This window comes from Cyprinus carpio, chromosome A4, assembly GCF_018340385.1.
Source record: "Cyprinus carpio isolate SPL01 chromosome A4, ASM1834038v1, whole genome shotgun sequence".
In the NCBI taxonomy this organism is placed as follows: Eukaryota; Metazoa; Chordata; class Actinopteri; order Cypriniformes; family Cyprinidae; genus Cyprinus; species Cyprinus carpio.
The window spans coordinates 16,703,143-16,717,286 of NC_056575.1; the positions used below are offsets into that span (position 1 = coordinate 16,703,143).

The 14,144-nt window shown below is 36.2% G+C and overlaps 1 protein-coding gene and 1 long non-coding RNA gene across 6 annotated transcripts in view; both read left to right on the forward strand.

The window, feature by feature from the left end:
• The window catches only part of LOC109069100 (laminin subunit beta-1-like), a 28,203-nt gene extending 16,121 nt beyond the window's left edge, over positions 1–12,082 (forward strand). For both annotated transcript variants that reach the window (XM_042743116.1, XM_042743119.1), the window contains 13 exons: positions 45–269; positions 489–703; positions 793–889; positions 6,477–6,846; positions 7,517–7,701; positions 7,776–8,017; positions 8,384–8,578; positions 8,792–8,936; positions 9,234–9,441; positions 10,546–10,687; positions 10,773–10,949; positions 11,321–11,480; positions 11,562–12,082. In XM_042743116.1, coding sequence (XP_042599050.1) covers positions 45–269; positions 489–703; positions 793–889; positions 6,477–6,846; positions 7,517–7,701; positions 7,776–8,017; positions 8,384–8,578; positions 8,792–8,936; positions 9,234–9,441; positions 10,546–10,687; positions 10,773–10,949; positions 11,321–11,480; positions 11,562–11,698 — 2,498 coding nt within the window. In that variant the 3' untranslated portion in view covers positions 11,699–12,082. The remainder of the gene's footprint in view (positions 1–44; positions 270–488; positions 704–792; positions 890–6,476; positions 6,847–7,516; positions 7,702–7,775; positions 8,018–8,383; positions 8,579–8,791; positions 8,937–9,233; positions 9,442–10,545; positions 10,688–10,772; positions 10,950–11,320; positions 11,481–11,561) is intronic.
• Positions 12,083–12,729: 647 nt separating this feature from the next.
• LOC109069147 overlaps positions 12,730–14,144 on the forward strand; it is a 40,727-nt gene continuing 39,312 nt past the window's right edge. For 3 of the 4 annotated variants that reach the window (XR_006156944.1, XR_002014165.2, XR_006156939.1), the window contains exon 1: positions 12,730–13,293. This is a non-coding gene — a long non-coding RNA (uncharacterized LOC109069147). Of the gene's footprint in view, positions 13,294–13,938; positions 13,998–14,144 lie in introns of those variants that run through there. The other variant, XR_006156941.1, reaches the window with a different exon arrangement.

Here is a 14,144-nt window from a genome sequence, read left to right on the forward strand (position 1 = left end):
TAAAACTCACATAAAACATATCTCACTCCTGTTCCTTCCTATAGGACTTAAGTGTGAGGAATGTGCCTCTGGTTACTATGGTAACCCTCAGGTACCAGGAGGGCGTTGCCATCCGTGTCAGTGTAATGGAAATATTAACATGCAGGATCCTGAATCATGTGATGCCCGCACTGGTGCCTGTCTCAAATGCCTATTTCACACCGATGGTAATGCATGCCAATACTGCAGTCGTGGTTACTATGGAGACGCCCGTACTCAGAACTGCAGGAGTGAGTATACAGTCTGAACAAGCACAGCATTCGGCGTTTGATTGGCTACATGTGTGTGTATATTTAGGTGTTCCACCAAAGAAATGTTGGCAGAATCGTTATTTTTGAGTGAGCTATGAAAGAGCAACCTTTGAGCAACAGAGGTTTACCCTTCATGCATGTTAAAACATCTTTTAAATATTGTAAGGCATTTTTTTTGTTGTATCGTTTTGTCTTCAGAATGTATGTGCCATCTCGTGGGAAGTTACAGGCAAAGTTGTGTTGACGGCCTGTGTGAGTGTGACAGGGTTAGTGGGCAGTGCCCATGTCTGCCCGGTGTGGTGGGGCAGCACTGTGACCGCTGTGCCCCCAACACATGGAACATCAACAGTGGAAAAGGATGCCAACCTTGCCAGTGCCACCCTGAGCATTCTTACACAGCCTCCTGCGACCTGGTATGAATACACATACACTTAAACTTAAATCCCAAATCAACTTAATTATAATTGAAACACTATATTTTGTGTGTCTCTGCCTGTCTCAGCTGACCGGTGAGTGTTCCTGTAAGCCTGGTTTTGGAGGCAGGACATGTGAGGAGTGCAGGGAACTGTTCTGGGGCAATCCTGAGGTCCAGTGTGACGGTGAGTCTGCACTGCGTCATTAAAATTGCTTGGTGCTGTGCTTTCAGTGGGTGGAATCTGATTACCGCTGCACTAATATTTGTGCAAACTGCAGTGCAGTCGAATAGCGCGTTTTCACCCTAAATTTTGCGCTGTACATGCACTTTAAAGGAACACTCCTTTATTTACTATTTTTGAAAATAGGCTCATTTTCCAACTCGCCTAGAGTTAAACAGTTGAGTTTTACCATTTTTGAATCCATTCAGCTGATCTCCGGGTCTGGCAGTAGCATTTTTAGCTTAGCTTAGCATGGATCGTTGAATCTGATTAGACCGTTAGCAACTCGGTTAAAAATGTTTCAATATTTTTCCTATTTAAAACTTGACTCTTCTGTAGTTACATCATGTACTAAGACAGACGGAAAATGAAACATTGCGATTTTCTAGGCCCATATGGCTAGGAACTATACTCTCAATCTGGCATAATGATCAAGAAACTTTGTTGCCGTACATGGGTGCAGCAGGCGCAATGATATTACGAAGCGCCTGAAATTTGCCAGCTGCAACTCTGCAACTACACAAACTAGCTGGGGACTATTTTCAGGCACTGCGTAATATCATTGTGCCTGCTGCACCCATGGTGAGATGCTAACGGTCTAATCAGATTCAATGATCTATGCTAAGCTAAGCTAAAGCCGCGTTCAGACTGCACGATTTTAGCCCAGTTTTTGGCTCGCCGACAGGTTTTTGAGAAATCGCCGACAAATGCCCGAAATCACAGGCAAATCGGTGCTCGTTCACGCGAGTGACAATCACGCAGTGTGAATGAGCAAAGACGCGATCTGAGAGAATCGCCGACGAGTCACCGACACCCGTGAGATATTTGGCATGCTAAATATCTGGACCTGTCGGTGATTCAAAGTCATGCTGTGTGAAAAGTGTTCTGACTGAAAACTACGTCTGCGATGACTGACAGCCAATGAGAGAGCAAGATACAGAGCAGCGGGGAGTTCGGGGAGGAGTTATAGACCACAATATCAGCAAGCATGGCTTCGTTTCAGAAAAAGGCTTCTTCTTGGTCTATTGGGACCCAAGAAATGGAAGAAAAATTAGTAGAAATTTGGCAGGAGCACCTGTGTCTGTTTGACGTTTCATCTGAGCTATCCCAGTCTCACGTGAGAACTCCGGTCTTGCACGCGTGATATCGCGTTGTTTCCCTTGTCACATCTCGCGTGTGTTTGGTTGTGAAACGTAGTTTGTTGGCCAGACAGAGTTGTCGGCGATTCTTCCTATTGTAAAGTCATGCAGTGTGAAAGCCTCTGTCGCCGATCCATCGTGCAGTGTGAACACAGCAGCGACTGAATGCTGGCCAAGATAGTCATGCAGTGTGAAAAGAACAGTGACCCGACTACTTTGAAAATCGTGCAGTCTGAACTCGGCTTAAAAGTGCTACTGCCAGACCCGGAGATCGGCTGAATCGATTTGAAAATGGTAAAACAACTGTTTAACTCTAGGGTAGTTGGAAAATGAGCCTATTTTCAAAAATAGTGCAGTGTTCCTTTAATTCCCATTAGCAGAGTTTTTATGTAAAATTTGGGCTTGTGCATAACATTAATGGATGGAAACACCAAAATGCTAATAAATATTCAAAAATACAAAAACTAAAATATTTAAAAATACACATTTTTCTTGTTTCTCTGAAAATGTTTTCTTGAACACATTAAATTGCTGTAATGCATTTTAATGTTTTTTTATTTTTTTTGAGGTTTTGTAGTTACCAATAGATTCTCATGAAATTATGCTTAAATTATGCTTATTTCAAAATAAGCATAATATATACATGCATACTTTGGAAATTAAGATTTTGTGATATTAATGATATTGTGAGGAATTAAATTTGCAACTCGGATGAAAACATAGTTAATGATTCATAAAATTCTCATGCATTTGTTAACATGACCTGAACATCTAGTGAAGATTTCAGACCAGACTGAACCAATTTGTTATGAAACAAAAAATTGCACATGAAGATATCCCTGATATGCATGAAAAATTTGAAACAGCTGACAGTGTAAACGCGGCATAGAACTCATTAACAAAATACAAATTCAAACTTAACACTCTTTCAAGAAAAAACACTTTACCACCTCCGATAAGTTAACATTTTTACCTTGTATTGGATAATTCCAGAAATCATTCTTATTTATTTATTTCAGAGAAATCTCCAGTATCTTTGCCAGCAGTTGATTTTTATGTGAACTGGTTCTCTTTATGTGAGAAATTTTTAGTATTCCATATTCTTGTGTAACTCAAATGCAAGATAGCATCCAAAAACTGTTTCCAGAAAAAAAAAAAAAATTCCCAGACAATGTTTCCGTGGTAAGCTGACAAAGTTTCCCTTGTGAGACTGGGCTGCTACAAACAAATACATGCATGCACACAGCATAAATAGACTCCCAGAATGTTTAAACTGGTTGGAAAGTATATGCATATGTGTTTATTTGTGTCAGTGTGATTTATTCTCCTCTCTCTGATATTCTACAGATAGAGACCCAGAGTTTATTTGAATAAGGGTCTGCTGTTACTTTAAGCATAAGTGTGTAGTATTCTTATTGAACTATAACCAAACAAACAATATTTTTCTCTTTTCTTGCTTTTTATCACTCTTAAGTAAGCAAGTGTTTTATAATGGTTTGGGGATAATGACTGCGTTTACATGTGCAATTTTCGATTCGGTCTAATAAACACCTTTAACTGTGTTCTTTTATCAGAGAAAGATTAGAAACCTAATATACAGCTAAAATGTTGTTTGTTTCAAAGTCAAGAGCAAATAAAAATGGGTGGAGGAAATTCCAGTGGAGATACACTAGGTCTCTTAATGCCAAAAAAAAAACTACTTTTTGCAAAGGAATCCTCTGTTATGAACCTAACACAATGTCATATTTCATCCCAGTGACAAGAGGAAAATAATATGAAATTATACTTTGCACAAACAAAATTCATCTATTTTTAGGACTATTAAGATTTTTTGCATTGACATTATTTTCAAAAAAAAAAAAAAAAAAACATTTAACCCCCAAGTTCTCATTATTGTAATGTTTTTGTGGTTCTCCTCAGTGATCAAATTCTCATTACTGCAATCTACAATGATTCTAATTTCAAAACAAAACATTTTTATCATTAAAATGAGCTGTTTTCTATTCATAATAGTGCTATTTTAGTATTATTGATATACTATTATAGTTTTTGTTAATATTTTGAATTAGATTTTATTTTTTTTTTTTTTATATACTGTTATTGTTTTTTTTTTTATTTTGAATTTTATTGTATTTTTTTTAATCTTTTTTTTCGTGGTTTATTTAGTTTTAGTTATTTTATTAATTTAACTTGTTGGCCTGGGCAACTAACTGAACTAAAATAAAATATATATAAAATATATAATATATATATATATAAAAAAAAAAAAAATATATATATATATATATATATATATATATATATATATATATATATATACAGGTCCATTCTCAAAAAATTAGCATATTGTGAAAAAAGTTCATTATTTTCCATAATGTAATGATAAAAATTAAACTTTCATATATTTTAGATTCATTGCACACCAACTGAAATATTTCAGTTCTTTTATTGTTTTAATGCTGATGATTTTGGCATACAGCTCATGAAAACCCAAAATTCCTATCTCAAAAAATTAGCATATCATGAAAAGGTTCTCTAAACAAGCTATTAACCTAATCATCTGAATCAACTAATTAATTCTAAAGACCTGCAAAAGATTCCTGAGGCTTTTAAAAACTCCCAGCCTGGTTCATTACTCAAAACCGCAATCATGGGTAAGACTGCTGTCCAGAAGGCCATCTTTGACACCCTCAAGCGATAGGGTAAGACACAGAAAGAAATTTCTGAACGAATAGGCTGTTCCCAGAGTGCTGTATCAAGGCACCTCAGTGGGAAGTCTGTGGGAAGGAAAAAAGTGTGGCAAAAAACGCTGCACAACGAGAAGAGGTGACCGGACCCTGAGGAAGATTGTGGAGAAGGACCGATTCCAGACCTTGGGGGACCTGCGGAAGCAGTGGACTGAGTCTGGAGTAGAAACATCCAGAGCAAACCTGCACAGGCGTGTGCTTTTGAACCAGAAACAGCGGCAGAAGCGCCTGACCTGGGCTACAGAGAAGCAGCACTGTTCTGTTGCTCAGTGGTCCAAAGTACTTTTTTTGGATGAAAGCAAATTTCGGAAATCAAGGTGCCAGAGTCTGGAGGAAGACTGGGGAGAAGGAAATGCCAAAATGCCTGAAGTCCAGTGTCAAGTACCCACAGTCAGTGATGGTCTGGGGTGCCATGTCAGCTGCTGGTGTTGGTCCACTGTGTTTTATCAAGGGCAGGGTCAATGCAGCTAGCTATCAGGAGATTTTGGAGCACTTCATGCTTCCATCTGCTGAAAAGCTTTATGGAGATGAAGATTTCGTTTTTCAGCACGACCTGGCACCTGCTCACAGTGCCAAAACCACTGGTAAATGGTTTACTGACCATGGTATTACTGTGCTCAATTGGCCTGCCAACTCTCCTGACCTGAACCCCATAGAGAATCTGTGGGATATTGTGAAGAGAAAGTTGAGAGACGCAAGACCCAACACTCTGGATGAGCTTAAGGCCACTATCGAAGCATCCTGGGCCTCCATAACACCTCAGCAGTGCCACAGGCTGATTGCCTCCATGCCACGCCGCATTGAAGCAGTCATTTCTGCAAAAGGATTCCTGACCAAGTATTGAGTGCATAACTGAACATAATTATTTGAAGGTTTACTTTTTTGTATTAAAAACACTTTTCTTTTATTGGTCGGATTAAATATGCTAATTTTTTGAGATAGGAATTTTGGGTTTTCATGAGCTGTATGCCAAAATCATCAGTATTAAAACAATAAAAGACCTGAAATATTTCAGTTGGTGTGCAATGAATCTAAAATATATGAAAGTTTAATTTTTATCATTACATTATGGAAAATAATGAACTTTTTCACAATATGCTAATTTTTTGAGAAGGTCCTGTATATATATATACATATATATATATATATATATATATATATATATATATATATATATATATATATAGATATATATATATACATGTGTATATATATATATATATATTGTTTCAGTTAATTTTTTTTTTTTTTAGTTAATAATAACCCTGATCCATACTATACATTTTTTTTTGTTTGTTTTCCCACTGCCATAATGAGAATATTTTTTTTTTTTTTTTTTTTTTTTACCACTGATTGTGATTAGATTTGTTTTTGTTTTTTTGCATAACAATAATAAATGGTAAAAAAAACTTTGTTACTAATAATTAAAAGTAGTGATACTAACAAAAGGCTTAATATATATATCTTTTTTAATATGGTTAAATATGATCCAGATACTGTTTTTAGGAGATTCACCCAAACACACATTTTCCCCAGTTCCTTCACATAGTATAGCAAGCATGGTAATAAGCAGATAAAATAATTCACTGTTCCTTCCAGCACTCACATCCAAGAATTTTGCCATTGTTTAATTTTTTTAATCATTTGTGCATGTTTATGTTCCAGCATGCGACTGTGATCCACGTGGCATTGCCACTCAACAGTGTAATAAGATGACTGGCGAGTGTGTGTGCGTAGAGGGCGTGGCCGGCCGGAGGTGTGACTCATGTGGACGTGGCTACGTTGGGACCTTTCCTGACTGCGAGGCCTGTCATCATTGTTTCCGCGAATGGGATGTTAATGTGGGAGAGCTGAACAATCACACGCAGAGACTGGTGGATACAGTAGAGGAAATGAAAGAGACTGGTGTGGCTACGCCCTATAAAGACATCATATCGAGTCTGGATGATGAAACCAGTCAGCTCAGACAGATTCTGGAAGATGACAAGGTTCAGCAAACGCTCACACACACACAGAGGATGCTGCAGCAAGCCAAGTATGTATTAGACATTCACACACACATCATTCCATTGTTTTCATTTTGTATACTCTGCTCTTTTTGAAAGGAAGAAATTTTTTTTTCCACACCAGTGGATTTCCTGGTGTGTGTGTGTATATATATATATATATAACTATGATTCTGCAAAGAAATCTCCACCAATTAGAGAAACAAAACAAACCAACCACTCCAAAAAACACCTTAGTCCCCAAAGTTTGTAATGTTGTGGTTCTGCTCTTGTTTGGTTCGGTTCGGTTCATGGCTTAAAGCTCTTTAACCAAGATTTTAAAAAAATCTTTTGAAACTATTTAGGTGATAGCTTAAAAAGAAAGTGCCATAAATGTAAGTCATGTGACTTGTGCATTAATACAAAATATCGTCATATACAAACAAATTTTCTTGGTGTCAGAATAGGGTCTGGGGAACCCAAATCCATTTAGGCAACCAACCAACTAGTTGATTTTGAAAATATGCCATTTTTTCACATACTATGAAATGATCATATAACTAATATTTCATTGATCTTCATGTGTGAAAACACCAGTGTGAATGGAATGTGGACTGAGTCCCGGTCACAACTAATCTAAGTCTGCTTTCAAGACCAGGGACAGTGGGAATACACAAGTTCTTTTTCACACAGTTCACAGCTTCTTTCTCCTAATCTTAGTGAGACAGCATCAGTCCTGAGAAAGTCTATGGACCGATCTGAAAAAGATCTGGAGAATGTATCTGCTGACCATCAGCAGGCTGTGGAGAACCTTAAAAACCTGACTGAGGAGGCCCAAAACCTGAAAGAGATCTCCTCTGATAAACAGCAGCAGGTTCTGAACATCAAACATTCAGACCCCAGAGGTGAGCAGAGCACACTGGTTTAAATTCAACACACACATGGTGTATCTGAAGTGTGTGGTGATCCTCTCCTGTAGGTGCGCTGGACAGCATCAGAGGGTATTACAAGGAATCTGGCGAGGCAGAGCTTCGCATCAATAGAGCAGTCTCTGACCCGAAAAGTATGGTTAAAGAGTCTGCCCTGATAAGGAAAGCTGCAGAGGCCAAACTAGACAGCACAGAGAAAGAATTTAACCTGAAGCATCAGCTGCATATACAGAGACTGGACAAAATTGGGTCTGAACTGGACTCCACAGACCTTTCACAACTAAGCCGTCAGGTAATTAATTAAACTGCATTTTAAACAGCTAGTCAGTGGGTTATCTAAATGGCTAATCGGTTAGTTGGTCTTACATGACGCAGCACAAAAGGAAATTGGTTGATTGGTTGCTTTACCTGTCAGTCATATGGCCTCTTGGGCTGTCCTTGGCCATTCAAAGCAGCCAAGGTTCCCAGACCTTCTGCCGTCAGTCTGAAGGTCTGGCTACGCAAGACTACTATTTTGGTGCTTGTGCTAATCAGTTCTCAAAAACATAGCCTAAGTACTTTTGAGAAATATTAGTCAACATCGAAACAATGTGCTTATTATTTGATTGTATCAAACGTGTGTTTTCATGAGTTATTGAATGTGTAAATGTGTGTGTAGTTGTGCGGAGGGGCATCCGGTCTAGATGGTTGCGGCAAGTGTGGTGGTCTGGGATGTGTGAGCGAGGAGGGCACGTCCCAGTGTGGTGGGGAAGGATGTGAGACCATTGTGACTCAAATTCAAGAGACCTTGAACAAAGTCAAAAACCAAGATGTCCTGCACACTTTAGGAGAAGTAGACAAGCTAAACAAGATGGTAGGTATTCACAACAGTATTATTTTAATTTATTAATTTATATATTAAATCCCCTGAAATTCATGTATATATATATATATGTATATATATATATATATATATATATATATATATATATATATATATATATATATATATATACACATTTCTATTTGAACGTTTTGGGTTAGTACTGGGCATGCATGTAAGGACAAGCATGTGTGTTTCTTACAGGTGTCAGATGCTCGAGGACATGCAGATGAGGCCAAGCTCAATGCTCAGGGTGTGTTACTGAGAGCCAATCAGAGCAAAGCACGAGTGGAACAGACCAATGAGGAGCTCAGAGACCTCATTCAGCAAATACGAGACTTCCTCACAAGTATGAATTGTCACATGTAGTAAACACTCACACTTTGGCTGTGTTCAGAATAGCTTACTAACAGGCTTTCATCAAACACACAGATTGTAAAGTCTGCAAGGTATGCAGATCTGCATGAAATGCCACTATATTTGTGAAGAGTATAACAACTTATACCAATTTTGGCTACAAACCATTGATATATATACAGTACTACTATAAGACCACGGTAGATCATATATAAATGATAGTCATGCCACAAATACAGTAAAAATCTGAATATTTATGTGAAAAACTTGAATCTGATTGTTTGTGTAGACGAAACTGATCCAAAGCGTATAGAGGAAGTAGCTGATGAGGTGATGAAACTGAGTGTGCCAGTGTCAGTGCCTGGTGCACTAAAGAACGTGACCACAGAGATCCGCCAACATGTGGCCAGACTGACCCAGGTGGATGATATTCTGACCCAGACGGCAGAGAATGCGCGCGCTGCAGAGAGACTCCTGCAAGAAGCACAGGCTGCCAAGTGAGTATTCATACACGCTCTATGTAGGATTTTTTGACCCTCTGGACTTTTCGACATTACACTTTCAAAAATAAACTCATTAGTTTATTTAATTTGTCTACTAACAATGTCCAACAGTAGATACAAAACAAGATTCTCAACCTTTTTGACTCCAGGGCCCCGTTTTGTCCAAGACAGAGGCCCTATCTACTGTATGTTGATATCTACCTGCAGTACCTCTGGTTGTTATAACATAAATCTCTATTTAAAAATACATCTCCATTTTTAGTGTTTTTTTTTTTTATCTTTTAAATTGAGTTAACATGACAAATATAACTAATTTTAAGACTACTATCACAGCTTGATTGTAAATGACACACTAATAAAAAATATGTTCAGTTGTAATTTATTTATTTGAAGTACCTTATTTGACCTCGAGCATGCTCTTCTGCTGTCTACTTGGCTAAATGGTGCTGCATCTAAGGGACAATAATAATTTGTGTAAAAATGAGTGCTGTCAACCGATTAATCGCATTCAGAATTTGTTTACATAATAAATGTATGTGTGCTGTGTATATTTATTATGTAAATATAAAAACACACATGCATGTATATATTTTGTAAATATTTACATGCATATGTATATACTTATTAATTTATAGTTTATTTTAAATATATTTAATATATAAACATAAACATTTTCTTACATATATATTATATATATATATATATATATATCTATATATATATATCTATATATATATATATATATATCTATAACATGCAGTTGTGGTTGTGTATTTATATATACATAATAAAATATACACCGTACACACACATTTATTTAAGTAAACAAAAAACTTTTATTTTGAATGCGATTAATTGCGATTAAATCGGTTGTCGGCACTAGTAAAAAATATATATACTTCTTTTGTATATATATATATATATATATATATATATATATATATATATATATATATATATATATATATAAAAGAATATTTTAATGTGACCTTCAAAAAACACATAAAGTCTGTTACATGTACTCTAATAAAATCAACTCCTGCAACACAAAAACCTCCTTTATTACATAACCGTGTGTGTTTTGTGTGTGTATCACAGTGAGAGAGCTACAGCTCTGAAACAGGCCACTGATGAGGTGAAGGAAACTCTAGAGGATACTGAGCATGCTCAGACTGCTGCCAGCGAAAAACTGAAACAGGTGCAGAGTGACTTAAACGAAACAAAACAACAAATCACAGAGGTGAGTATATATACCTTTAAAATCTCTGTGTCCTTTAAACATAATCTGTGTTTTTTTTATAATTCGATGAAATGTGTGTCTACAGGTACAATCAAAAACTGAAGCGACTGAGTTCAAACTGAGTAGCAGCACAGGAAAATCTCTGGATCTTGAGAGAGAGGTTGACGAACTCCAACAGAAAACTCTAGAAACGTCCAGTAGTGCAGATCAAACTCAGAGACAAACTGATAACATCAAAGCAGAAATCGAGCACACAGAACAGGTAACTGGCTTTTAACAGTGATGATGTTCATTTATTAAAATGAAATTTACACATACAAATTCTTGAATACACAATAATATGTTGAACGTTTTTAATTTGTGTGTTAAAATACATTTTGATAATATTTTGGGGGACGTAAAGTTAAAAATGTAATACAACTGTCCTGATATTATCATGAAAAATAAAGAAGGAATGTCCAGAAAATAAAACTTTATCAAGTAGTTTGGCATAAGCTTTTATTATAAGTCCTTATATTTAAAAAAAATTGTGTTAAGGCAATGTTGTGTTTTACTTTTTTATTTTTAAAATTTGGGACACTCTTATATGCTTTTGACCCATACACACAGCACTTGTATATTTGTCTATTTTAGGAGTTTGACTCACCTGTGCAAACCAAGTACAAATCTATCAGTGGTCTGATAGATCAAAAGGGAGCAGTTGTGTTTAATGCTCATCAGAAGGCTGAGCAACTCCGTCAGGAGGCAAAAGATCTATTGATGGATGCCACAAAAAAACTACAGAGACTAAGAGGTAAAACTGCTCACAGACTCGAATATTAGATTATAGATTTGCCTATGATTCCTCACTTTTCTTCCTCTTTAACTCTTCCAGAGTTGGAGAGATCATTTGAGATAAATCAACACATTCTGGTGGAGAAAGCTCAGGAGATGGATCGGCTGGAGAGTGAGGCCAGAGATGTACTGCAAGAACTCAGTCAGAAAACCACCATCTACAGCACCTGCGCTTAACTACTATGACCAAAATCTAATTAATAATGTTATAAACTCAGACTATAATCAGATGTCAACCATGTAAATGCAATTTTGCATTGTCAAAAATAAGCTACTAACTGCCTGACCAATTCAAGGTGTAGGTGTGTGTATGTGTGTGTATATATATATATATATATATATATATATATATATATATACTATATATATTTGCCTTTTCTATGAAACTATGAAAAAAGCTCATCTAGTTTACTGTGTCCTATATATGAGGAATCTTGCAATGTAAACCCCATCCATTGTTGTGAACAGCAAATCAGGTTGGCTTTTCTTGATAAAACTAAGTATGGTGACAATGAAATGCCAAAATAAAAATTCCATTAGATTATGTGATGAAGCGATAAACCACTGTGGCTTATTGTTTTTATTACTTTCATAAAACTGTGGAAACAACAAAATGATCGTAACCATTTACAATGTTTATTAAATATTTAAATGCATTACTATTGATTATACAATAACCATTTATTAGTAGTAATAATAAAAAGCTTGAGTCAACTGCATATGTGACCTGTGCTTGCAAAATGAGTCACAATGAGCACATTTTCAAAAATTAGTTCTTTTTATTTTCACATTCTCTATCAAAAGACCTGAATGGGACTCAGAATGATGGATGAATCAGCAAAGTCAATTTTGAGAAAAATCGAGTTCAAAGTTTTCTGAAGGTCCCAATGCAAAATCACAGAGCAACGCTGCATCTTTTCATCCAGTTCTTTACTTAATAATAATTACTATTAATAATCACAATATAGCTATTTTTTATTTTATCTTTGTTAGTATAAATAAGAACAGATGCGGAAAAAAACAGAACAAATATAAGAAAGAAAGAATGCATTACCTTTTTCATTTTACATCTAAACAAAAGCATTCAAGTAAGAAAAACAATAGGTCTAATAAAATGTAAAAATCCCTTTAGTCTGTTCATTACAAATAAACTGATTAATAAAACTACAAAAGCAGTTCAATCAAGAGCAGCAAGTGATTCCCTTTTCTTTTATTGTTAACATTAATGAGAGAGACATGCAGCTATATAAGACTAGGCTACTGTAATGCACGGATCTAGTACAATATTACACATCAGACGTTTTCCCCCAACGGTTCCCCAAATGTTCATTACAGATTATGTTTGCGTGAATACTTAAATACTATAATTTTATATATATGTGTGTATATTTATCGGGATCGCGCGCGCTTCGGATGACAGTCAGCGTGAGAAACGAAAAAAGTAAGCCTCAGAAAACCTACAAATAAAAATAATTAAATATCTAAAATTATTATTTGGAGCATGGGGGATCGCTAGACGACGCTTTAATTAACTCATTTTTGTGAAAACCTCAAAATAGACAATATTCACCCCCATTTTTTTATGCCTGTAGCTCAGGATTAGCCCGTGCGCATTCCGACTCATTGGCGTCAAATATGTAAATTAAGTCGTGACGCAATCTTCTCTAACGGTCGGTTTAATCGATTACAATGTTGAAGTTGACATTTGAGACTGAAAAAGGTCAGTAAATCGACAGACGAGATGACAGCCTACTCAAGATTCAAGAAAAAAGGTTTGTGAATAGCTAATTTAACAAAAACGAAATAGTCTTTACTGAAAAATCTTTAAACATTGTTGTGGAGTAACGTAGCTAACTACGCTGTTATCTACATTTTCAGGTGATACTCTGTTTGTATGTAGGTTATACAAAAATTAGTTTATTTTTATAATAATTCAACTATTACAACATCATCAGTGAAGTCCTCTCTAGAATATGAACTAGCAATTAGTTTTTGAGTCTGTTTTTCTTCTCAATGAATCACACAGCTAAACTAATCGATGCTCAGACTGAATCAGTTCACTCAAGTACTGAATCGGTTGGGGTTAATTGATTCGATGTTTGGCAGCCTTTTCAGATTAAAAGCTCGCTCTTTGTATCTAGCCTGGAGTTTTGTATGTAGAATTGACACCGAGTGGTTGAACTAGGTATTGCAGTCCAAATTCAAAATATTGGAGAGGGTTTTTTTTTCACCCCGGCCCCTCCTCCTCAGACTTGACGCACACGCAGGTTGCCAGATTGACGACACAAACAGGAACGAGCGCACTTGACTATTAATGAAATGAAATAGGTTGAGTTTTCCACCAACTGGCAACCCGGGATGCCGAAATACAATTGGGTAAACTGGCAGGGGTCGGGTTTCACAAACCAAAACAAAGACGGAACGCACATTTTCAAAGGAGAATTACTTACTGTAGCATTGTTTTTCAGATTAACAAGTATGTAGCATATTTCTTAAATATCTGCAAACATATTATGGTATTTTTATGCTTTAGTAGAGTCCAAATCTTACCTACAGCACCTTTAAATATAGTGGAGTTGGCTGTCATGCTTGTAAAGCTGATGATACGGGCAACATTTTAAGC